At 35.3% G+C, this 24,284-nt stretch overlaps 2 protein-coding genes across 4 annotated transcripts; both read left to right on the top strand.

The window, feature by feature from the left end:
* The first annotated feature begins 4,773 nt into the window (after positions 1-4,773).
* Positions 4,774-8,909, top strand: LOC137030617 (uncharacterized). Of its 3 annotated transcripts, none has more exons than XR_010896438.1 (3): positions 4,774-6,143; positions 7,601-7,964; positions 8,030-8,909. XR_010896438.1 is itself a non-coding variant. In XM_067401031.1 (3 exons), exons 2-3 carry the CDS (start codon positions 7,601-7,603, stop codon positions 8,761-8,763), a joined length of 1,116 nt encoding a protein of 371 aa, XP_067257132.1. In that variant the 5' UTR covers positions 4,774-6,143; the 3' UTR covers positions 8,764-8,909. The 3 variants fall into 3 exon arrangements, 2 of the variants coding, with proteins under 2 accessions (XP_067257132.1, XP_067257133.1); XM_067401031.1 differs by having other exon boundaries at positions 7,601-8,684; positions 8,732-8,909; XM_067401032.1 differs by having other exon boundaries at positions 7,601-8,684; positions 8,750-8,909.
* Positions 8,910-10,414: 1,505 nt separating this feature from the next.
* On the top strand, positions 10,415-16,090 carry LOC137030760 (uncharacterized). The gene has a single exon (XM_067401196.1). The coding sequence runs from the start codon at positions 10,415-10,417 to the stop codon at positions 16,088-16,090; it is 5,676 nt and encodes a 1,891-aa protein (XP_067257297.1).
* Positions 16,091-24,284: the final 8,194 nt, after the last annotated feature.

The following is a 24,284-nucleotide window of genomic DNA, read 5'->3' on the forward strand; positions in this document are numbered from 1 at the left end:
TAGCGCCACCTATTGGCCGATTTGGGTCATACTTTGTCAACCTCTCCTCGATTTTTGTACTATCATCTGACAAAGTTTCAAGTCTCTAGGCCTTACGGTTTGGGCTGCACGATGCGTTTTACGGCAGAAGAAAAAGAATAATAATAATAAAAATCAGCACAATAACAATAGGGTTTCAGCACTACGTGCTTGAACCCCTAATAATAAAAATCAGCACAATAACAATAGGGTTTCAGCACTACGTGCTTGAACCCCTAATTAAAGCTGCATGCAGCATTTTATCGGGGTTCAAGCATTTAAGGCAGTTTAAGGCAGGATTTGTCTTATTTAGCAAGCATGTACCACTGAAATCATATATGCTAAAACAAACACAGAAAGAAAAGGTTTAAACAGTAATACCTTATACATACGAAGCATGCTTTACACACATACACACACACACATAAACAAAAAACTATAATTTTCAGGTCACAATGTAATTGTAATGTTGTCTTACTGCAAAGACATAAGTCACATGAACAAATGAAGTGGTAAACCTTGAAAAAAATGTGATTTGTAATGTTATTATAAGGATTTATATAGTTTAAAGTAGGGGTGCCCAATCCTGTTCCTGGAGATCTACCTTCCTACAATTCAGCTCTAGCCCAGCTCAACACACCTGTCTGTAATTATGAAGTGCTCCTGAAGATCTTAATTAACTGATTCAGGTGTGTTTTATCAGGGTTGGAGCTAAAATGTGCAGGTAGGTAGATGTCCAGGAACAGGATTGGGCACCCCTGGTTTAAAGGGATTTTAAATGACAAAACATTGAATTCTTGAAACCTTGAATTATATTAGTGGCCTTCTGCTGCCATCTGGTGGCACAAAATGACAGTGTCAGGCAATTCATTATAGAAATATATAGTTTTAAAGGTTTTTTGACAGTTATAGCGCCACCTATTGCCCGATCTCCACCATTTTTGGGGGATGTCCTTGGAGTGTATCCATACATATGTGTGCCAAATTTGGTGAAAATATCTCATTTCGTTTTGACGTTATAGACACTTATATATATGAGCGCATAAAAATTGACCCATGAAAGACTTTGATTGGATTTTTTTGCCACTTCCTATCAAAATTTTGACATTTGGGCTTTAACGTATAGTATACCAACTTAGGTTCCGTGTTTTCTACGGTGGTTTCGTGACGATCGGACAAACGGTTTCGAAGATATTCGCAAACGTTTTTTAAGCGCTAAATCACAACGTGGCACAAACCGTTTTCCGAAACCTGGCAAGTCTGATATGGTTGAACTCGGCAAGGATTCAGGAGTCTAAAGATATATCTCCCGTTGAAATAAGTCGATCACATCCAGAGTTATATACAATTTCATCCAAAAGCATTAAAAACACAAGTTTTTTAAAGTTTTCTAACAGTTATAGCGCCACCTATGGTCCGATCTCCATAAAAATTGGTGTGCTTCTGTATAGTCATACTCTGCATGCGTTCACCAATTTTCGTGAAGTTCTGAGTTTTCGTTTAGGTTTTATAGGCTTTTGGGTATATTTAGCCACGCCCACTTTCTAAATGACCCCGTTATAGCGACCCAAAGGATAAAGTTCAACTTTTTTTTAATAATTATTGATATAGAGAGTCCAGAGAATTGTTCTACACTGGTTTTATTCCGATTAGGCGAAAAACCTAGGACTAGTTCGCAAAAGTAGGTTTTTAAAATATTCATGAATAATTAATGAACGGTTTGATTGACAGAATTGGTTCTTGAGGCAAAATTGTTCAGCATGAGTAGATCTATCAAATGATATGCATATTGTGTGGATTTATGAAACACCATGTGATTACAGAGTCGTAAAACTCGTTAGCGCCAACTAGTGGCCGATTTCTTTCAAAATTGGTACAGACGTCCATGAGCACGATTCGATCATGCACACCGAGTTTCGTTCCGATCGGGCTCCGTTAACCTTGTCTAATAGGTGCTCAAATTTCATTGGCCGATGGCGGCCATGTTTTTTGAGATACGCCAATGTTCTCATAGACAATCATGCCCCCTTGGACCAAGACACTACACGCCAAATTTTAAGTCAATCGGACTAACGGTTGCATAGTTACAGCTGTTTTCATGTTTTTTTCGCGTTATAGCGCCACCTAGTGGCCAATCGTCGCGATTTTTTTATCGTGACCAAAAATTTAGCCCGTATACAGGTGTACCAAGTTTGGTGCAAATATCTAATTTCGTTCTCGAGTTATAGCCATTTTAGTAAAAGTGGCTCCGCCCACATCGTACGTTTTGGCGCCCTTTAGTGACCGTGAATGAAAATTTCAACTTTTTTAATAATTATTGATAATCACACTACAGAGAACATTTCTGCACTGGTTTGGTTCTGATCGGGCAAAAAACCTAGGACTAGTTCGCAAAAGTAGGTTTTGGACAAAATTCAAAATGGCGGGAAAACGGGACCTCGCAGCGCGAATCTTTTTTTCTATGCTTTTAACCGCCTTGACCCAAGGATTCCAAATATGTAAATTTATTAATCTACGATAAACGGTTTAGGAGTTATGAGCCATTTCGCACATTTGATCGCTGTAGCGCCACCTATTGGCCGATTTGGGTCATACTTTGTCAACCTCTCCTCGATTTTTGTACTATCATTTGACAAAGTTTCAAGTCTCTAGCACTTACGGTTTAGGCTGCACAATCAGTTTTACGGCAGAATAATAATAATAATAATAATAATAATAATAATAAAAATCCTAACAATTACAATAGGGTTTCAGCACTTCGTGCTTGAACCCCTAAAAATCAGCACAATAACAATAGGGTTTCAGCACTACGTGCTTGAACCCCTAATTAAAGCTGCAAGCAGCATTTACCGGGGTTCAAGCCTTTAAGGCGTTTAATTAACATATATGTGCAAAAAGATATTAAGCTTTATTTAGCAAGCATGACACTGCTTAAATCACAGATGACCAGCTAATATATATGCTAAATCAAACACAGAGAAAGAGAAAGAAAAGGCTTAAACAATAATACGCGTGCTTACACATACACAAACACACATCACTTATTGGCTCACTTTCATTCTGTGTCAGAACAGTATCTGTTTTGTGTTTTGTGTGTCTGAGCATTCCTTGGAGAGATATATGGCTTTCAGGGACACTTGGTGAAGGCCACATTTTGAAATGACCCTTTTATATCCACTAATGCAAAAGTTCAACTTTTTTTGATTATTATTAAACAACAGAGTCCAGAGAATTGTACTGCATTGGTTTTATTCAGATTGAGCAAAAAACCTGATTAGTATGCAAAAGTAGGTTTTTAAAATATTCTTGAATGAACGATTTGATTGACATAATAAATGATGGGTAACAAAATGTTTACTGCAAGTCTCCTTAAAGTTTCACATAATGTGGCACAATTGTCATTAATAATTGAACCGAAATTGAGTGATGCATTTTGACAAAATGTGATTGTAATCATTAATAGTGATTTTATCAAGTCTAAATATGCATTACAGAACAATATGACTACTTTAACCAGCAGGTGGCAGCAAAGGACCAGTCATTAGCCTACTTTCAGTTTAAAAATGGTCTGGTTTTGTACATTTTCCATAACTGCATTAAACATGTTTACACACACATTGTTGTAAATATTTGAAATACATGATAGGTAAGAAAATCTTAGTGCAAGTCTTGTCTTTCTGACAACAGAATAATGAATGAATGATAAATGGGAATTTGGTTTTTCGCTTATATCTCGGGAACAGGACATCGAAAAATTCTGAAACTCAGAGAGTAGATAGTGCTCAACAGGCCCCGTGGAACGAGATCATCGCGGGGACAGTGAGTGTTGGGGGTCGGGAGTTACGCCTGGTCTAATGCGTATCTTTTTGTGCTTATATCTCAAGAACGCCCAGACCAAATCGCACCAATCTTGAATCGAATCTAGTTGGGGAAATGGCCTTTCCAACGAGCCCTTCCCCAAGGTCCTAGGAGGTAGGGCTCGGGAGTTACGGCCGTTTAAATTCGGGGGTCCCGCGAACTCGCGATCCGCGGGGGGGCGTTCCCGAGGCCCGAGACGGATGTGGCCGCTCAAGGGCCCGGAGGGGACCTTACCATCCGAGTTTGAGCTCGCGGGGACTTTCGGTTCCTGAGTTAGAAGCAAAAATGTACCGGGATGTGACGTCATTGGCGGCCGCCATTTTAAAACGCGCCCGCTGGTTTTTGGCTAATATCTCGGCGAAAATTCAATGAAAATGCCTGAAATTCATAATGTGGACAGACGTCATCTAGACGGTTCGAATGAGCTCAGTGCTGGCTGGATTGGTTTTATTTTGGATGGATTTATTTATTTTGTTTATAACACTATTTTCACATTTCTCTGCAATTATAATGCGTTTTAATTATTATTCCATGCACTAGAGGGCGCATGTATTATTGTTAGAGATAGCGTATTCCGGGTTTGCCCGGAAGTGAAGCCATTTTGTCTACTAGCTGGGCAAGGTAAGATGTATGGTGTTCTTTCTGTCTCTAATCCTAATCATCTGTGCATTATTGTTAGTCATCCGTGATATTTTGAAGTTATTCTAAGTAGTTTTTTGTGTGTTTGCATATTGTGTGGCTGTATTTCTTACATAAATGTTGAAAGGCAACGTTTTATTTCAGTTCTAGATTCTTAATTGACTGGGACAGTAATTTGATTATAAGACGAAATAAATCTCTTCTTTTTTACAGTGATTGCTATTATTAGTTTAATAGTTAGTAGTTCATGTAGTTTATTCTTAGTATTGACATGTTTGGAAAGTAAGGGTGTAATTGTTAATTGCTCTAGCTTCATCTGTTTTTCTTCTTGGTTGAATTTATCATTAGCTTCAGTTTTAAAGGGTAGTTCATAAAAAAATACCAGTTTTGTGTTATATTTACTCATATTTTGTTGACGATGTAAATTCTGTCTATAGATACATTAGTATATTGTATAACGCATGCAGTGCGTCAACAACGTGTAGCACATGCAGTGCATGGGCAAGACACGTGATAAATGTTATTCATATGGTGCATTCAAGTCCTCCTGGGAAGTTTGTATTTATGAGGTGGAAAGTCGTGTGTACAACGGTAGGTGTCTTTCAAGTCACTTTCGTCGGAGTATGATGGCGGTGGGCCTTGTCTAAATTAATTACACAAAATAACAACATTTCTGCTTCTAGAAAATGTAGAGCAAAGAATATGCATTAGTTGTATGTTGCTTTTTTATGTTTTTTAATTAATTTATGAAGCCATTGTAAAATTTATTGTTACATATTACATTTTTATATTGTGATGCTATCGTATTTTTTGCTGGGAATCAGCTTACTTCGTTGTAAATAGAAAAGCCTGACAATGTCACTGCTAAATACCTGTAAGTATTGTGGTATTTCACTATGTTTCTGATTGACATGCCCCCAACTCGTACAGATCGGAGATTAAAGAAAATTACGAGATTCCCACTGGTATTTACGACATTGTGGTGGCGTTCATGTTGGTTCTGCTCGTAAATACGATCTTTCCGACATGACTTGAACGCACCATTAGTCTTTTTAACTAAAGCTAATTTTTTAACCATTTGTTGTGTAAATGTTTTATTCTTTATTGTTATGAAATTTTTCCATGTACCATGAATATGAAATCGAAATTACATACTTTAATAATCATAATTAAATCGTAATTGTAATAATCGTACTTTATCAGTCTCATGTTTCACTTGTTGTTAAACGTTTTTCTGTGTTTGTTGTGTACATAACTGAAAGCATAATAAGTTTGTGATTGGAAGAGAGAGGGCAGATAACTAATACGTGACATGATTGACAGTCAAGTCAAGTAAGCAATCATGGAAACATACTTGATACAGCATTTTAAATCAGTGATGCTCATTAGATCACATAATTTCGTGGATAAACAATAGAATCAGATTATATGTAAAACAAAAAAAATGAAAGTATACCTAATGATATCAGTATCTCTCTTAATAAACAATTTTGACTAAAAGCCATAATTGGCCGTGTTTAGTGATGCTTGCATTAAAATGTAGTGTGAAGTCTTTAAATGTATTTCTTTATATGTTATTAATTTTTTCTCAATTTTGTTGCAGAAGATTTGCAGAAACGTGATTTGAGGTAAGATGATAGTTCTTTTGATATTGCAATAATATGTCCAACAGTGAAGTATTTTGGGTAAAGTAGTGAATGTTTCACAATTTTTTTAATAGATAGCGTGTTGATAAGATTTGTGTAATATACTGTGTATTCTGTAAATAGTTATTATATGTGCTTTCTGAAGATATGTCTAATAAATTTTTATTTTATTTTATTATATTCTTTTTATTTATAGGTAAGAAAAACTCAAATGTTTATCATTTTTTGTAGGACTAGAGTGAATGTAGTTATAAAGGTCATGAAAATCTACATTGAGACATTTATAGTGCAAAAGATATTGATTTCAGTACAAGAAGTTACGTTAAAGTAAAATATTAATCCCTCACACAACAATTATTTTATTGTATTTTAAATGAGGAAAGCATTTCAATTAAGATGGACTTTATTAATTGCAAATAGTCTGGCTGTGCTTAATGGGTATATATTTTTTTCCCTTTAAGCACACCCCTGTACTCATTAAGCTCACATCATGTTTTATTAAAAATTCTTGTTTATTTTAAACAGCCTTTTTAAAGAATAATTGAAAAATGTTTTATTTTAAGGCACAAAGTTAATCACACAGACACACAAAAACAGAACTATAAAATCAAGCAACGAGGCATTCAATTTGATCACTTATATATAATATACATGATTTTCCACTTTCTACTTTCCAGTTTAAATAATTTTGCTAAAGTTTGTTGTTTAGCACATTTTGAAATAATGAAAACAATCATGAGTAGTTGGTGGTGGTGTTGGAATTTGAATAATGATTTATCCTTTATGATCATAAGTTAGTTTTGTTTCAACACTTTTGAATTGCTGTGTGTGAATATACATAGATGCACACAGATTTGATAATTATTTGACACCATTTGTAAGTTAAAAATGGGGTAAAGGTCTTTCAAATGCAAAGAAGCTAAATTATTGTTCATTGGTACAAAGAAATAAATAAAATATGTAACTTTACGATTTCACCACTAGATGTCAGTATAGCTCTAATTAAAACAGGGTTGTTTTGTAGGGATTTAAAGAATTGTGTATTCGTTATCAATGGCTTTTTAGTGCAATCTGTTTATTGAAAAGCATAATGACTATGCAGGTTAATTTTATGTTTGTTATATATGTGAGTAATTATGTTCTGTTTGGTTATTATGGTTAGCTAATATGTTAATAGTTGTGAGTTTAGTTACCATTCAGTTTTATCAGTTAAACATTTAAAAATGAAAAAGTTAATGCTTGTATTTATTTAATTTTTTCATATATAAACATTTTAAGTGCAAAAGACCAAAGTAAGGAGAGTAGCATGCAATATTATTGTTACTAAACATTATTGTAATGTGAACTAAATTTAAAAAAAATCTTTAATGTATTTTTTGTTAATTATTATGCAGTAATATGTCATTTAATTTATCTTCCTATATTTTGTGTATGTGCAGATGCCTCGGACGAAGCAGTCTCAGCGTTCTCAGGCAGCCAAGAGGAGAATCGCGGACAGGCTGGCTGCTAATCCTGAAGAGATTTTGCAGCCTCCTAAACAAAGAAAAGAAATACAAGAGCCTGATCCTAATTTTGCCAATTGTTCCGAATTTGCCAATTGTTCCGAATTTGCCAATTGTTCCGAATTTGCCAATTTTACCGATTCTTACCCAAAGTCTGATTCAGACGCTAATTCAAAGTCTATGCCAAAGTTTCCAAAAGATGCTGAGATGACTATGCATGCTGTTTCTTATTTGTCTCCACAGACTTCCTATATCAGAGGCTCTTTTCATCAAGGACATCCCCGCTTCAATCCCAATGGTGGTAAGCAATGTGCTGCAAACAGTTTAATTGCCATTGTCATGTCTAAGATGAAAAATGTGTTGCAGTGGACCATCAGTGACCTGAATGATGTTCTGATTCACGGAAATGACCTGTACAGTGCCATGAGAGATGCAGGGAAAATCAACGATCACTTAGATGGCTACATGGAAGTTGCTGAGCTGCCTGACACACACACGCTGAATAATTGTACTTTTTCAATAAAGTATGGACAATTACACACAGGGTTGTTTGGCATTTCTAATTATGATGAAGGTCTGCAAGGCTTCGCCATGTCATTTGATGAAGCAGTAAAACAAGCATTCCAGAGGTTTGATGCATGTTTGGTAAATATGAACCACACCATATGTGCAGCTGTTAGACAAGGTTCATGGTATGCAGTGATTGATCCACATTCCCGACACTGTGATGGAACAATGGCAGCTTACGGTAAGAGTGTAGTGACTTTCTATGGCAGCATAGAATCTTTACTCATTCATTTCAAGAGACTTGGTGCATCCTTGAATGCAAAAAATCATCCTTTTGAGGTAACGGGGGTTGAGGTGAATAAGTGTGTACAAAAGTCAAAATGTTTCTCTCCCTATGTCTCTACTACTGAACATAATGAGATGAAAATGAATGCTGGTACTGATGTATGTCCCCAGAGATCTTGCATAAGAGGCTCTTTCCATCAAGGACATCCCCGTTTCAATCCCAATGGTGGTAAGCAATGTGCTGCAAACAGTTTAATTGCCATTGTCATGTCTAAGATGAAAAATGTGTTGCAGTGGACCGTCAGTGACCTGAATGATGTCCTCATTCACGGAGATGACCTGTACAGTGCCATGAGAGATGCAGGGAAAATCAACGATTGCACAGATGGCTACATTCAAGTTGCTGAGCTGCCTGACACACACATGTTGAATAATTGCACTTTTTCAATAAAGTATGGACAATTGCTCACAGGGTTGTTTGGCATTTCTCATTATGATGAAGGTCTACAAGGGTTTGCCATGTCATTTGATGAAGCAGTAAAACAAGCATTCCAGAGGTTTGATGCATGTTTGGTAAATATGAACCACACCATATGTGCAGTTGTCAGACAAGGTTCATGGTATGCAGTGATTGATCCACATTCACGACGCTCTGATGGAACATATGCACAGTATGGTAAGAGTATAGTGACTTTCTATGGCAGCATAGAATCTTTGCTCATTCACTTCAGGAGACTTGGTGCATCATTGATTGCAAAAAATCGTCCTTTTGAGGTAACTGGGGTCGAGGCAAATATGATTAATGATAACACTCTCCGCAATCGTTTGGTGTGCCATCCAGTGGTGGAAGAAAATACTGAAGCAGAACCAGTGAGTAGAGGTATGAAATCAGAAATGGAAAGTTGCAGTAATACTCTGACTGATTTTATCAACACAGATGCAATACCTGTGCATGAAACATGTACACAAATTGACAAAGATATTCAAAATAATCAGGTGATATGTAATCCTGTGATGGAAAATACTAAAATAGAAAAAATGACTGAGGGTATAAAATCAGAAATGGAAAGTTGCAGTTACTCTTTGACTGATTTCTCTAGTGCAGATGAAATATATTTTGTTCAAAGTTATGCACAAAGGAAAACGGAAATGCCCAGTGCATGCCCAAGAAATGAAAATACAGCAGATGTTGAATTCATTTCACAAACTGACACTGTTTGTTTTCAGTTTAGTCCATTAACAGTACAGCAACAAAAAAATATTTGCTTGAAGCTAAACATTGTACATGTTTCAATTGAACAAAATTATCCAAATGAAAGTGTTGAAATGGCTGAACCTTGTAAAACCAAAGATATTGTGGGTGATGGTAACTGCTTTTTCATGATCAATAGCTTATGCTGTAAGTGGAAGTGAAAAAGAACACAGAAAAGTGAGACGTGCTGTTGTATCTCATATTCTCCAAAATGAAGAAAGGTACATTCAGTATCTCAGACAAGGACACAGTTCTGTTGGGAACTATATTGCCACTTTGAGAATGAAATATGTTGGAACTTGGGCATCAGAGCTAGAAATACAAGCAGCCAGTGATTTAATTGGTGTAGACATATTTACTTTTACTCAAGAGAAATGGCTTAAGTATTCAGCCTTAAATGCCACATCAAACAGACAGAGCTGCCAATACAAGGGGATTTACTTGAAACATGCTAATAGTTGTCATTATGAAGTTGTTCTATGTGTGAAAAAAAGGATGGTAGCTGTGCTTCAATTTGTAAATCACCAGTTGAAGTTTCCATGTTTCCTGCATCATTAAATCCCAAGTCAGACCCACTTAAGCTTTATAGACAGAAAGTCCAATACAATAGTAATTATGACTTAAATGAGGGGAAAAAAATGAAAGCAATGAAAAGATATCATGAGGATGAAATGTACAAACATAGGAAAATTAAATCTGGTATTAAAATGTATAATGAAAATGAACACTATCAAGAAAAATTAAAAATATTAAGCAAAAATAAATATGAATCGCGCTGTCAATCTTTGAAAAGGTATTCTATTGACAAATACGCAGAGAATACCGCACACAGGGAATCTTTGAAGCAGCATTCTATTGACAAATACGCAGAGAATACCGCACACAGGGAATCTTTGAAACAGTATTCTATTGACAAATACGCAGAGAATACCGCACACAAGGAACGTTTGAAACAGTACAGTATTAGAAAATATAGTGAAGATGAAATGCACAAGACTAAGGTGATTCATTATAACAAAGAGAAATATAAAAATGATATTAATTTTGCTAGTAGCATTAAAATTAGAAATGCTGTAACTCATCATGAGGCAGAGATCAAAAGGAAAGAGATTGATTGTGTGATTGAACAATTTAAAGAAAAAATATCAACAGGTCCTGAATATGTATGTTCAGTTTGTCATCGCTGCTGCTTTAAAATGCAGGTGAAATACTGTAATAAAAATAAATATATTCAAAAATCTATCCAGGCTGGCTGCATTGCAGAAAAATGTATAACATTGAATGATTTTCATAAATGTAATAAAGACTGCAGTGAAGAATGTGTGTATAAAAATAGTCCAGCGGAATATTTGTGGATTTGTCACACATGTGATAGAAAAATTTCTGAAGGTAAAATGCCTGCTGAAAGTGTTGCAAACAATCTCACTCTGGATCCTATTCCTCCTGAATTGAGCTGTTTAAACTCTCTTGAGCAACATCTAATAGCGAAGCATATCCCATTCATGAAAATGATGGCATTACCACGAGGTGGACAGAATGGTGTTCATGGACCAGTGACATGTGTTCCATCTAATGTTACAGATGTGGTGAATGTTTTACCAAGATCAGAAGATGAGGATTTGATGATTCGTGTAAAGCTTAAGAGAAAACTGACATATAAAGGACACTATGAATATAAGTTTGTGCACGTTGATAAGGTAAAAACTGCTTTAAAATATCTACAACAATATAACAAGTGCTATACAGATGTAGAGTTTAATGAAAGTTGGATTAATCCTCTGAGTAAAACAGAAGAACAAATAAATGATAAAAGTGATAACAATGAACGAGACTTGGGCATATGTGTTAATAAAGAGTATGATATTGAAAATGAAGACAATGACATCACTGATGAGACACTTCATGATCGACAGCAACATGGTTTGTTTATGGATTCGTGTTTGCAACCAGTTGACATTGCACAAGAGGTGTTAGATCAACATTTTGATGGAATTATGTCACTTGCACCAGCAGAGGGCAACAATCCAGTGAGAATGTTAATGGATGAAACTAATGAAGCAAAATGCTTTCCAGTTCTCTTCCCAAATGCAACAGGAACATTTCATGATTCACGACCTGAAAAATTAACACTGTCTAGATATTTAAATAATAGAATCCTAAATGCAGATGGACGTTTTGCTCAAAACCTGGACTACATCTTTTATGGACAATATTTGTCTGAGCTTAATCAAGTGATCTCAAATGTATCTATTGCTTTAAGGAAAGGCTATGACACAAGCAACAAAACAAAAATTACTTCAGAAATGCTAACAAACAAAGAATCCCTGCAAAAGATTTTAAATTTTGATCAGGGTTATAAATTTTTGAAACCTGTGAGAGGGACTCCTGTTTTTTGGCAAAGTGTTCAAAAAGATTTATTTGCAATGGTTAGACAATTAGGTATTCCAACATGGTTTTGCTCATTTTCATCAGCGGATTTGCGATGGACAGAGCTAATGCAATGTATTGTAAAACAAGAGGGCTGTCAAACACCTATTGATAAATTGGATTGGTCTGATAGATGTGGGATGTTGAAACGTAATCCTGTAACTGCTGCCAGAATGTTTGATTATCGATTTCACTACTTTCTGAAAGATGTTATTATGTCTCCAGCCCAACCAATTGGAAAAATAATAGATTATTTCTATCGAATAGAATTCCAACAACGTGGTTCACCTCATACACATTGTCTGTTTTGGGTTGAAAATGCACCTCAAGTGGACAGAGATGATGATAATGAAGTTGTAGCATTTGTTGATCGCTATGTCACTTGTGAAATGCCACCTGAACAGCAAAAAGAAATGCATGAAATAGTGAGCAGTGTGCAACAACACAGTAAAAGACATGCAAAAACATGTAAAAAGAAAGGAACTGTGTGTAGATTCAACTTTCCACGTCCACCAAGCAAAAATACTTTTATTACAAGAAGCAGCAAGAGTGATAAAGATGAAAAAGAAACTGATGATGAAAAAAATGAAAGACAATACAAAAAGACAAACTGTAAACAAATATCAAAAGAGTTAGCTGAAGCTGTAATGAAAAAAGTCAGAGAATGTTTATTGAATAGCGATGTTGCATTTGATTCAGTTGACTCTATGTTTGCATCTATTGGTATAAATCAAGAGACATTTGAAATGGCATACAATAGAATTACGAAAAAAACAAATGTTGTTTTGAAGAGAAAGCCAAGTGATGTATGGGTTAATCAATATAATCCTGATCTTCTGAGATGTTGGAATGCAAACATGGATATACAATTTGTTGTTGATGCTTACTCTTGTATAGTATATATAATTTCCTATATTTCCAAAGCTGAGAGAGAAATGGGTTTGCTGCTGGCTAATGCTCAAAAAGAAGCACACAGTCAAGGTAATATGGATGCAAAACAAGCTTTAAGAAAACTTGGCAGTGTGTTTTTACATAATCGAGAGGTCTCAGCTCAAGAAAGTGTTTATCGGCTGACTAACATGAAACTAAAAGAGGGGTCAAGGAAAGTAGTGTTCATTCCAACTGGAATTAATACAATAAGAATGAGTTTACCCTTAAACACTATACATAAAAAAGCTGAATGTGGAGATGACAACAGTGATGGCATATGGATGAAAAGCATCACAGAGAGATACAGAGCCCGTCCAAATACCAAAGAATTTACTGGAATGTGTTTAGCAACCTTTGCCTCAGAGTACAGAGTTTTGAGTAAATCTGAATACTTGTGTGCAGATAGAGTAAAACTGGAAAATGACATGGGCTTTGTGAGAAAACGAACTTGTTCAAACTGTGCCATTGTACGATATGCCCGTTTTTCACCCACTAAAAATCCAGAAAATTATTATCAAAGTATTTTGGAATTATTTTTGCCTCATTTTGTGCGAGATCAATTGAAGCCACCACATTTCCCTTCCCATCAGGAGTTTTATGAGACTGGATTTGTAACAATTTATAATGATGAGCTTGAGTCAGTGAAAATTATAGTTGACACAAACATGGCAAAATTTGAAAAAGAAGCAGACACAATACAAAGAGCTCAAGATGATTTAGAACAGCACGGACCAATGGAAGATGCTTGGGCCCAAATCTGTCCAGAAGCAGAACTTGAACGTTTGGAATGTCTAGAGAGTAAGAAACAACAAATAGAAACAGAGGAAGGTGATGATATTATACCTGATCTATTACCAAATGTAGGTCCTTCAAAACTAGAATCCAATCCATCTGCTATGACAAAGCAAGATGTTTTGGCTTTGCTACGGTCTTTGAATGAAAAGCAGTCACAAATCTTTTACAAAGTGCGGCAATGGTGTTTAGCAAAAGTACAAGGTGAAAACCCAGATCCATTTCATGTCTTTATATCTGGTCCAGGAGGTGTTGGAAAGTCAGTGCTGATAAAAGCAATCTATTATGAAACCTCTCGCATACTTTCAAGGTTAACAGAGAACCCAGATGAGACACACGTGCTATTAACAGCACCAACTGGTGTTGCAGCTTACAACTTAAAAAATGCAGCTACAGTACATTCCACTCTGTCCATTGGAATAAATGCTACACTGCCATATCAACCACTTGGAGATGAAAAAATTAATTCCTTGAGAGCCAAATTTGGAAAACTGCAAATATTAATAATTGATGAAATTTCAATGGTTGATCATAAACTTCTGTCATATATTCATGGAAGATTGAGACAAATCAAACAAACAGGTGATTACTCTGCATTTGGAAATGTCTCTGTGATAGCAGTTGGAGATTTTTATCAGCTGTCTCCTGTTAAAGGAAAACCACTTTACACTGAACCAGTCAACGGTGTTAATCTTTGGGAAACTAACTTTCATTTTGTTGAACTTACAGAGATTATGCGTCAGAAGGACAAAAAGTTTGCAGAATTATTAAACCGTTTAAGGCTACGTAAAAAAGATGAAGTAATGCTTGAAGAAGATGTTAATATGCTTAAGAAATGTGAAACAGGTGATGGTGATGATAGTACAGATATCCATATTTATGCAACTAATAGTGAAGTTGATGATCACAATATATCAAAGTTACACAAAGTATGCACTGACACGGTTACTATAAATGCTCAAGATTTTGAAAGAAATGCTAAGAATGGCCGAATGGAAAAAAAGGATGGGTTTCATTCCAGAGTGCAGAACAGTAGTTTGGAAAAATCCCTTGAATTAGCCATTGATGCTCGAGTAATGCTGCTGAAAAATATTAATGTCTCAGATGGTCTTGTGAATGGAATCTTTGGGACAATTAAAGAATTTTGTTATGATGATGATGAAATGTTTCCATCAAAAATATATATCGAATTTGATGATGAACATGTTGGTAAAGAAGCTAGAGGTAAAAAAACATGTTTAAAACCTGGACTGGAGAAAAGTACACCAATTGAACCTGAAGAAGAAAAAGTAACAAGCACTGGTGGTGTCAGAAGGCAATATCCTTTGAGACTGGCCTGGGCGTGCACAGTTCACAAAGTACAAGGTCTGACAGTGAACAAAGCTGTTGTTTCAATGAAAAAGATGTTTGCTCCAGGACAAGCATATGTAGCATTAAGTAGAGTGACCTGTCTTGATGGACTCATAATAGAAGATTTCAAAGAAAATGTTATTTTTGCAAAAGACAACATTGAGCAAGCTCTACAGAGTATGCCTCCATTCATTGTTCCAAGGGAAATTACAGAAAGTGTAAAATTTCAAATTATGTTACACAATGTTCAAGGAGTCAATCCACATATTTTAGATATTCGCCAAGATAAGAGATATTTTCAAGCAGATATGATTTGTGTAACAGAGACATGGTTAAAACCAAACTATTTTGAGAATGAAATCAGTCTTACTGGATACTATTTTTATGATAAACCACGAAATGTTGCTTACGACACAAGTCAGGATGTTTTTGCTAAACTAAAAGAAGAAAATCATGGTGGTGTTGGTATCTATTATAGACAGAATGTAAAAGCTACTTTAGTTGATTTACCATGTATTAACATTGAATGTCTAACGTGCAATATACAACATTTAAACACAACCTTGGCAGTTGTGTATAGACCACCATCATATATCTTACCATTGTTTAGAGAGAGGTTGATTACCTTAATTAATCAAATAAACTGCTTACCAGGTGGAAAAATAATTTTAGGGGATTTCAATGAAAACCTTTTTAGTAATTCAACAATTCATGATGTTATGCAGCATTTTGGTTTTACACAAATTGTTGAAAAACCAACAACTGAAAATGGGACATTAATTGACCATGTATATATAAAAGATATTGACTTGGATAAACTTACGATTGACATAATGCCCACATACTTCAGCTATCATGACTGCATTGTGATGAAGTGGCTATAATGCATTGTCCACCGTAAGGGGGGGGGGATACAGAGGTGGATGTTAATCAGTGGACAGCCTCTGTGGGAATTTATGCTGCCTTCATGTGCTATCGGAATTATTGTAAATAAAAGTTTCTTATTTCATAATTTAATATGATTTTACATAAATATCTTTAATAACAAAATATTAATCAATGACATTTCTAAAAAAAGAAGGCAAGAATCAACCTGCCTTCTATTGAAATTCCTATATTCCTATAGAGAATTAAATAAATTACGAAGACAAACTAAAAATTATGACTTAAGAAGTCAAAAGTAGGACATTTCCGATAGCACGTGAAGGCAGCAGTAGCCATTGGGATTGTTTAATTTTTTACTACTTTAAGTTGGTGTTAAGGTCATGTTCATATTTATGTTTATCTAAAATAAATAGCAGTACTCATTTTTTAGTTATTTAAACTTGTAATGAGTTAATATATTTAAAATATATTTATTGGATTCAAAAATAATGCCATTTATTCAGAGGCCTTAACACCATACACTTTTTTTAAAACAATTACTCATTTTAATTGTTGTAGTTTTTTTATTATTATTATTATTCATTCATTTATTCATTCATTCATTCATTCATTTGTCTTTGTTTGTTTCCAATATTTTATTGATCAAAATGTCTATGTAATATGCTTTTGTAATGACTTTGTATGCAGAAATTAATTTTACAGTTGGCATTGATCAAATTTATATTCAACTACTTAAAGAGGTGAAACTTCATTTTAAAACAGTAAGACATTGTATATAAAAGAGAAAGGAAAGACAAAGAGGAACTTTAAGAAATCTTGGACTATCTTAGCTACTTCATTTTCATCATATTACAACAGTTGGAGTATTCATAAACAGGTGAGACCATTTTTATCTTTTAAATTGGTCATAAGTTTTATAATATTAACATACAATTCTAAAATTACCACTATACAATATTTTTGCATTAGAAGAATATTTTGTTTGAATATAAAATATTGTGGTTAAAGTAACCATTTACAGTGTAATCCATTTGTATGTGTTGTAAAATTTAAAAAAAATTCTAATCAGAATCTAATTCTCCTTAGGTACATCAAATGTAACATCAAATGTTGCTTTGATGACCACATCATCTCCATTATTAGGACAACATTCAACTCCAAGACCTCCTGGCATTTCCATTACATTTCCGTTTTCTACGTAAATCAGGAACAAACAGTTTGACTGCAGAGAACATTCTCCAGACCATTACAGCCCCATCACCATTATGGATTATTGATTCAAGGCAAGTTATTGACTCATGATCTCGGTATCATATGTGTGTGGCTGAATTCAGCTGCAAATCAAATAAGAGTGCAGTGTACCTTTTTCCACTGTTGACTGACCTTTTTTTTTTTTGACTTTGAGCTAATTGCAGATTTAGCTTTCTGTTCTTGGCTCTCAGAAGAAGGAAACAATTTGATCATGTCATTTTACATTGCCATTTATGTAAAACGTAAAAAAAAGGATTTTTTTTGTCTGCAGTAGCCTATTATCATTCACTGGATTGTTTGTGCATTTAATTATTTGTTTACATACTAAGTAAGACTATTGATCTTCTAGGATTTTCCTGCAGAACTGTAACAGAAATACTCAATTCAAACAACAATCATGACTCCATCTGTCTCGCTGAGGACAATATCTGCCTCACTTTGAACCAGAAACTGAGTCAGCCTTTTTGGATCCTTGGTACAGATAATGAGAGCCTGGAGTGTTTGACAACATCTAATGTCATATTTCGCTGAGGATATTTTGTTGGCCTGCATGGACTGAAACTCAAACTGCTATCACTGAGAATTATCCTATGAGCTCAGTTACCATCAAGTTTTGTTATATTATGAGCTAAATTCTAAGCCAATCAATCCAATTCCAAGTAATGTCCATCACTGCTGATTCCACCCAACTTTAAGTATCTGTTGTTGGAGCTTGTCTCTGTTGGCTCAAAGTCTCCTTTATCAACATGTTCACCTGGATTTACACTGTTCACAACTCCACCCATGTCGGTCAAGCTCCTTGTTCTATTGTGCATCTAACCTCCATCTGTTTAGTTGTGGGCCTCCATCACATCCTACCTTCTTACTTCTTATCCACTGTATTATTTGTTTCTGCTACATCCTAAGTCTCATCAGTCTTTGCCTGCTCCTCTCCAACGTTTTGAACCACTTTTTGTTGCTTCTGTTGAGCATTTTGCAGCACAACCACATACTTTTTAGTAGTGGGGCTTGGAGAGTAATGTCATGAAAATATTCTGATAGTTCAGTTTCAATCTGATTTAATTTTGAACATGTATTAACACAAAAATTTTACTACTTTCACATATATAACCCATTGAAATTGATGGAATGAATGAATGAATCATTTTAAATTTGTTGGATATTTTTAAAATGTTTTATGCTTTTTAAAATTTTCAGTAATTTAAAAAAAAATGTACTTTTTACATTTCTAAACTCTGTAAATGTTTTTGACACTTAACATTTGTTACTTCAAAGATATGTTTTATATATTATGTGCTTTTTGTTTTTGACATCTACACACTTTAATATCCAAACCATTGAAACTGAATGAATGAATGAATGAATTAATTAATTAATTAGGCTAATTAATATTTCCTTACTATTTTATATTTCTTATTTTCACATGCATTTTTTTTTTTATATTTTATTGTCTTTATACTCATATACATTTTTTTGTTTGTTAATTGTATGTACTTGTTTTTTATATATAATTTTATATTGTGTAATATTTTTTAAATCTAATATGTGATTTTCCTTTTGCACATCTTATCACCTTTATAAATTATAAGGTTCTGTCTGCATTCTAGTTACTTTTTTAAGTAAGCTTCAAAGTTTTTTTATTGTATTTGTAAATGTATAATTTCCAGCTGACCATATATTAACACAGTTTGCTACTTTAATACACCAACAATTGAAATGAATACGTGTTAATTTACATTTATTGGATTTTTTAATGTATCTTTTTTTTTTTTTAAATTCCCCATGTAATAGTCAATATTTGATTTGTATTGAGTTGGTTTTGGTTTAATTCACAATATTTATTACTGCAATATACAAAAAAGTAAAATAATAATAATAATAATAATAATAATAAAATAAAATAAAATAAAATAAAATAAAAACAAAAGGTAATGAGAGAATTTGATGTTATTTAGACTATTATACATTATATGAAATTATTTACAAATAGTTTAACTTTACTGTTTTTACTATTTGTCTTAACAAATGTTTCATTTGAACTCAGTATACAATATTTTTTTTTCTGAACCATATATATGCAAATAGAAACAATATAATGAAATTCCTAATAAATGCATTAATTATTTATTTCCTATAATATTTTAAAAATTGAACCTACTTTGTATGAGTATATGCAAAATTTCACCAACCAAAAAACTTCTTTCCATTAATTATATATTTGTATTTTTAGTAATAACTCAACCATATTGTGGCGGGCTTCAATGAGAACATTGGGGCAGACAGATTTACAGTTGTTTTAAGGGAATTTTAAACAACAGTTGCAGTATGTACAATATTTATATAAACAGTCCCAATGTCATGTGTGTTCTGTTGTCTGTCATGTTCTAGTTGCCATGTTGTTTGATTATGTTAATCCTTGCTTAGCTGTTCCCATTTAGTTCCCTCATCCACTCCTGTGTATATATTCTCCCTGTTTAGTTCAGTCTCTGTCTGTTATTGTTTGTGTGTTAGCACTCTGTTGCATATTTGCCTGAATTAAAACCTGTTTTTTGTTATTCAGCCTTCATCTGTATTCTTCCTGTAACACCCAAACACTAATAAATTATATGATCATACACAGGTATAACTAGATTTTTTGATAACTTTATTAAACATCATTTATAAACTTTCAAAGTACAAATACATTTTTTTTCATACATTCATAGACAATTGAAAACCATAATTACATTTCCTATTGGTTAATTCCTTTTTAGAACTGTGCACACACTCAAAAAACAATGAATCAAACAGGTCCACCAATCGGCCTCTATAACTGATAAATGATACATAAAAAATACTTACTGCAAGCTAAAATTAATTAAATTTAATAATTAGCAAAATTATTTTGAAATGACCCTTTTATATCCACTAATGCAAAAGTTCAACTTTTTTTTGATCATTATTAAACAACAGAGTCCAGAGAATTGTACTGCATTGGTTTTATTCAGATTGAGCAAAAAACCTGATTAGTATGCAAAAGTAGGTTTTTAAAATATTCTTGAATGAACGATTTGATTGACAAAATAAATGATGGGTAACAAAATGTTTACTCCAAGTCTCCTTAAAGTTTCACATAATGTGGCACAATTGTCATTAATCAACCGAAATTAAGTGATGCATTTTGACAAAATGTGATTGTAATCATTAATAGTGATTTTTATCAAGTCTAAATATGGATTATAGAACAATATGACAACTTTAACCAGCAGGTGGCAGCAAAGGACCAGTCATTAGCCTACTTTCATGGTCTGGTTTTGGTTTTGTACATTTTCCATGACTGCATTAAACATGTTTACACACACATTGTTGTAGATATTTGAAATACATGATAGGTAAGAAAATCTTAGTGCAAGTCTTGTCTTTCTGACAACAGAATAATGAATGAATGATAAATGGGAATTTGGTTTTTCGCTTATATCTCGGGAACAGGACATCGAAAAATTCTGAAACTCAGAGGGTAGATAGTGCTCAACAGGCCCTGTGGAACGAGACCATCGCGGGGACAGTGAGTGTTGGGGGTCGGGAGTTACGCCTGGTCTAATGCGTATCTTTTTGTGCTTATATCTCAAGAACGCTCAGGCCAAATTGCACCAAACTCGAATCGAATCTAGTCGGGGAAAGGGCCTTTCCAACGAGCCCTTCCCCAAGGTCCTAGGAGGTAGGGCTCGGGAGTTACGGCCGTTTAAAAATGGGGTCCCGCGAACTAGCGATCCGCGGGGGGGCGTCCCCGAGGCCCGCGACGGATGTGGCCGCTCAAGGGCCCGGAGAGGACCTTGCCATCCGAGTTTGAGCTCGCGGGGACTTTCGGTTCCTGAGTTAGAAGCAAAAATGTACCGGGATGTGACGTCATTGGCGGCCGCCATTTTAAAACGCGCCCGCTGGTTTTTGGCTAATATCTCGGCGACAATTCAATGAAAATGCCTGAAATTCATAATGTGGACAGACTTCATCTAGACGGTTCGAATGAGCCCGGTGCTGGCTGGATTGGTTGAGATTTCGTTTATAAACATAGGAATATTGTCATTTTTCATCATTATAACTGTTATAACTTCTATACCTGTTGCCCAATCTTCACAAAATTTGTCATGCTTATTTAGAACAATATTTGGCATATGCTCACTTATTTTCGTGAAGTTCCGAGTTTTCGTTTAGGATTTATAGGCTTTTGAGTACATTTTGCCACACCCATTTTCTAAATGACCCAGTTATAGCAACCCAAAGGACAAAGTTCAACTTTTTTTGATAATTATTGATCTAGAGAGTCCATAGAATTGTCCTACACTGGTTTCATTCCAATCGGGTGAAAAACCTAGGACTAGTTCGCAAAAGTAGGTTTTTCACATATTTGCGAATAATTAATGAACGATTTGATTGACAGAATTGGTTCTTGAGGCAAAGTTGTTCAGCATGAGGAGATCTATCAAATGATATGCATTTTATGAAACACCATGTGATTACCGAGGCGTAAAACTCGTTAGCGCCAACTTGTGGCCGATTTCTTTCAAAATTCTTACAGACCTCTAGGACCATGAGTTGAACATGCCCATTGAGTTTCGTTCCGATCGGCCTCCGTTAACCTGGTCTAATAGGTGCTCAAACTTCATTGGCCGATGGCGGCCATGTTTTTTGAGATACGCCAATGTCCTCATAGACCATCATGCCCCCTTGGACCAAGACACTGCATGCCAAATTTCAAGTCGATTGGACTAACGGTTGCTTAGTTACAGACGTGTTTATGTTTTTTTCAAGTTATAGCGCCACCTAATGCCCAATCGACGAGATTTTTTTATCGTGACCAAAGAATGAGCCCATACACATGTGTACTGAGATTGGTGCAAATATCTCATTTCGTTCTCGAGTTATAGCCATTTTAGTAAAAGTGGCTCCGCCCTTAAAGAACGTTTTGGCGCCCCTTCGTGACCGTGAATCAAAATTTCAACTTTTTTTTGATAATTATTGATATTCACACTCCAGAGAACATTTCTGCACTGGTTTGGTTCCGATCGGGCAAAAAACCTAGGACTAGTTCGAAAAGTAGCTTTTGGACAAAATTCAAAATGGCGGGAAAACGGGACCTCGGAGAGCAAATCTGATCTTCTACGCTTGTCACCGCCTTGACGCAAGGATTCCAAATATGTAATTCTTTTAATCTACGACAAACGGTTTAGGAGTTATGAGCCATTTTGCGCATTTGATCGCTGTAGCGCCACCTATTGGCCGATTTGGGTCATACTTTGTCAACCTCTCCTCGATTTTTGTACTATCATCTGACAAAGTTTTAAGTCTCTAGGCCTTACGGTTTGGGCTGCACGATGCGTTTTACGGCAGAAGAAAAAGAATAATAATAATAACTAGAATGTACATTTCCTGAAGAAAATGTGAATGGTGCTTGCAGTGGCAAAACTCGGCACTCTTGATTAGCATGATGCTAACATAATTACCGTCCTGCTAGGATGTTTTTATCAAGATGCTAACATGATTAGCATGTTGCTGGCATTATGCTAACACCCTTAGCATGCTGCTAGCATGTTTTTAGAAAGATGCTAATCATGTTAGCATTATGCTAGCAACATGCTAACATGATTAGCATTTGTTGCTAGCATAATGCTAACACCCTTAGCATGCTGCTAGCATGTTTTTAGAAAGATGCTAATCATGTTAGCATAATGCTAGCAACATGCTAACATGATTAGCATAATGCTAGCATGATGCTAGCATGATTACCATGTTGCTAGCATGTTTTTAACAAGATGCTAACATAATTAGCATGTTTGCTAGCATGATGCTAACATGATTAGCATGCTACTAGCATGATGCTAACACAATTAGCATGTTACCAGCATGATGTAACACATTTTTACTAGTTTGTGTCATGTTTAAACCCTAAGCTAATCACTATTAGCATGTAGCTATTCACTGCTAGCATGTGTAGCATGTTGGAAGTTCAGTTTGCTAGCATGAGTCAAAAGAGCCAACCGCCATGTCTCTATGATGCTCTGATGCAGAGATATAGATCTTGCTAAACGGTTGCTAGGGTACTCTGTTTGGTTGCTAAGGAGTGGCTTGGCAGCTACCAATGATGATACTCCAAAGGCTGCTTGACAATATAAACCAACCCCCATGTCTTTATGATGTTCTGATGCAGAGATATAGATCTTGCAAAACGGTTGCTAGGGTACTCTGTTTGGTTGCTAGGGAGTGGCTTGGCAGCTGCTAGTAATGATAAACCAAAGGCTGCTTGCCAGTATAAATGATATAAACCAACCCCCATGCCTCTATGATATTCAGATTTGAAGATATCTGCCTATGCTTTGGGTTGCTAGGGTGCTTTAAATGGTTGCTAAGGCGTGGCTATGATGTCTTTAAGGTGATTTGTGATTGGCGGTTTGCTGCCTCCAGTCAAATGAGCCCACCCTCTTGTTTGTACGACACTTCTATCCAAAGATATTCATTTGACCTTTTTCAATGGAAGTCAATGGAACTTGTTGCTATGGTGCTCTATATGGTTGCTAGGGCGTGGCTTGATAGCTTCACAATGATCCTGAGAGACTGATTGGTTGCCTGAGTAAAATGGGCCCACCCCCTTGTCTCTATGACATTGTGATCCAGAGTTATGTTCAATACAAAATCCCTATGTAATTTCCCATAGTAGGAAAAACACAGTACTTCCTGGTTCATGGGCACGGCTTCACCATAGTATGTCTATGGGGCAACTTTGGGCAGCTCTTGCGCCCCAGGGGTACAACTTACACCCCATTTTGAGGTATGGTCTGAGAGAGCCTATCAGGCTCTTCAAACGTGGTAACCCACATGTTTCTATGAAATTCTCGTTAGGAGCTATTACTCATCAAAGTTTGTCCCAATGCAAAGTCTATGGGATTTTTTTCGCTACTTTTTCGCCCG

Source organism: Chanodichthys erythropterus, chromosome 11 (assembly GCF_024489055.1).
Source record: "Chanodichthys erythropterus isolate Z2021 chromosome 11, ASM2448905v1, whole genome shotgun sequence".
In the NCBI taxonomy this organism is placed as follows: domain Eukaryota; kingdom Metazoa; phylum Chordata; class Actinopteri; order Cypriniformes; family Xenocyprididae; genus Chanodichthys; species Chanodichthys erythropterus.

Coding starts and splice junctions, on each gene's coding strand:
- LOC137030617 (XM_067401031.1), top strand. CDS start 7,601: ATGCCTCGGACGAAGCAGTCTCAGCGTTCTCAGGCAGCCAAGAGGAGA. Junction 8,685..8,731: donor CCGTTTCAATCCCAATGGTG/GTAAGCAATGTG, acceptor GTCATGTCTAAG/ATGAAAAATGTGTTGCAGTG.
- LOC137030760 (XM_067401196.1), top strand. CDS start 10,415: ATGTATAATGAAAATGAACACTATCAAGAAAAATTAAAAATATTAAGC.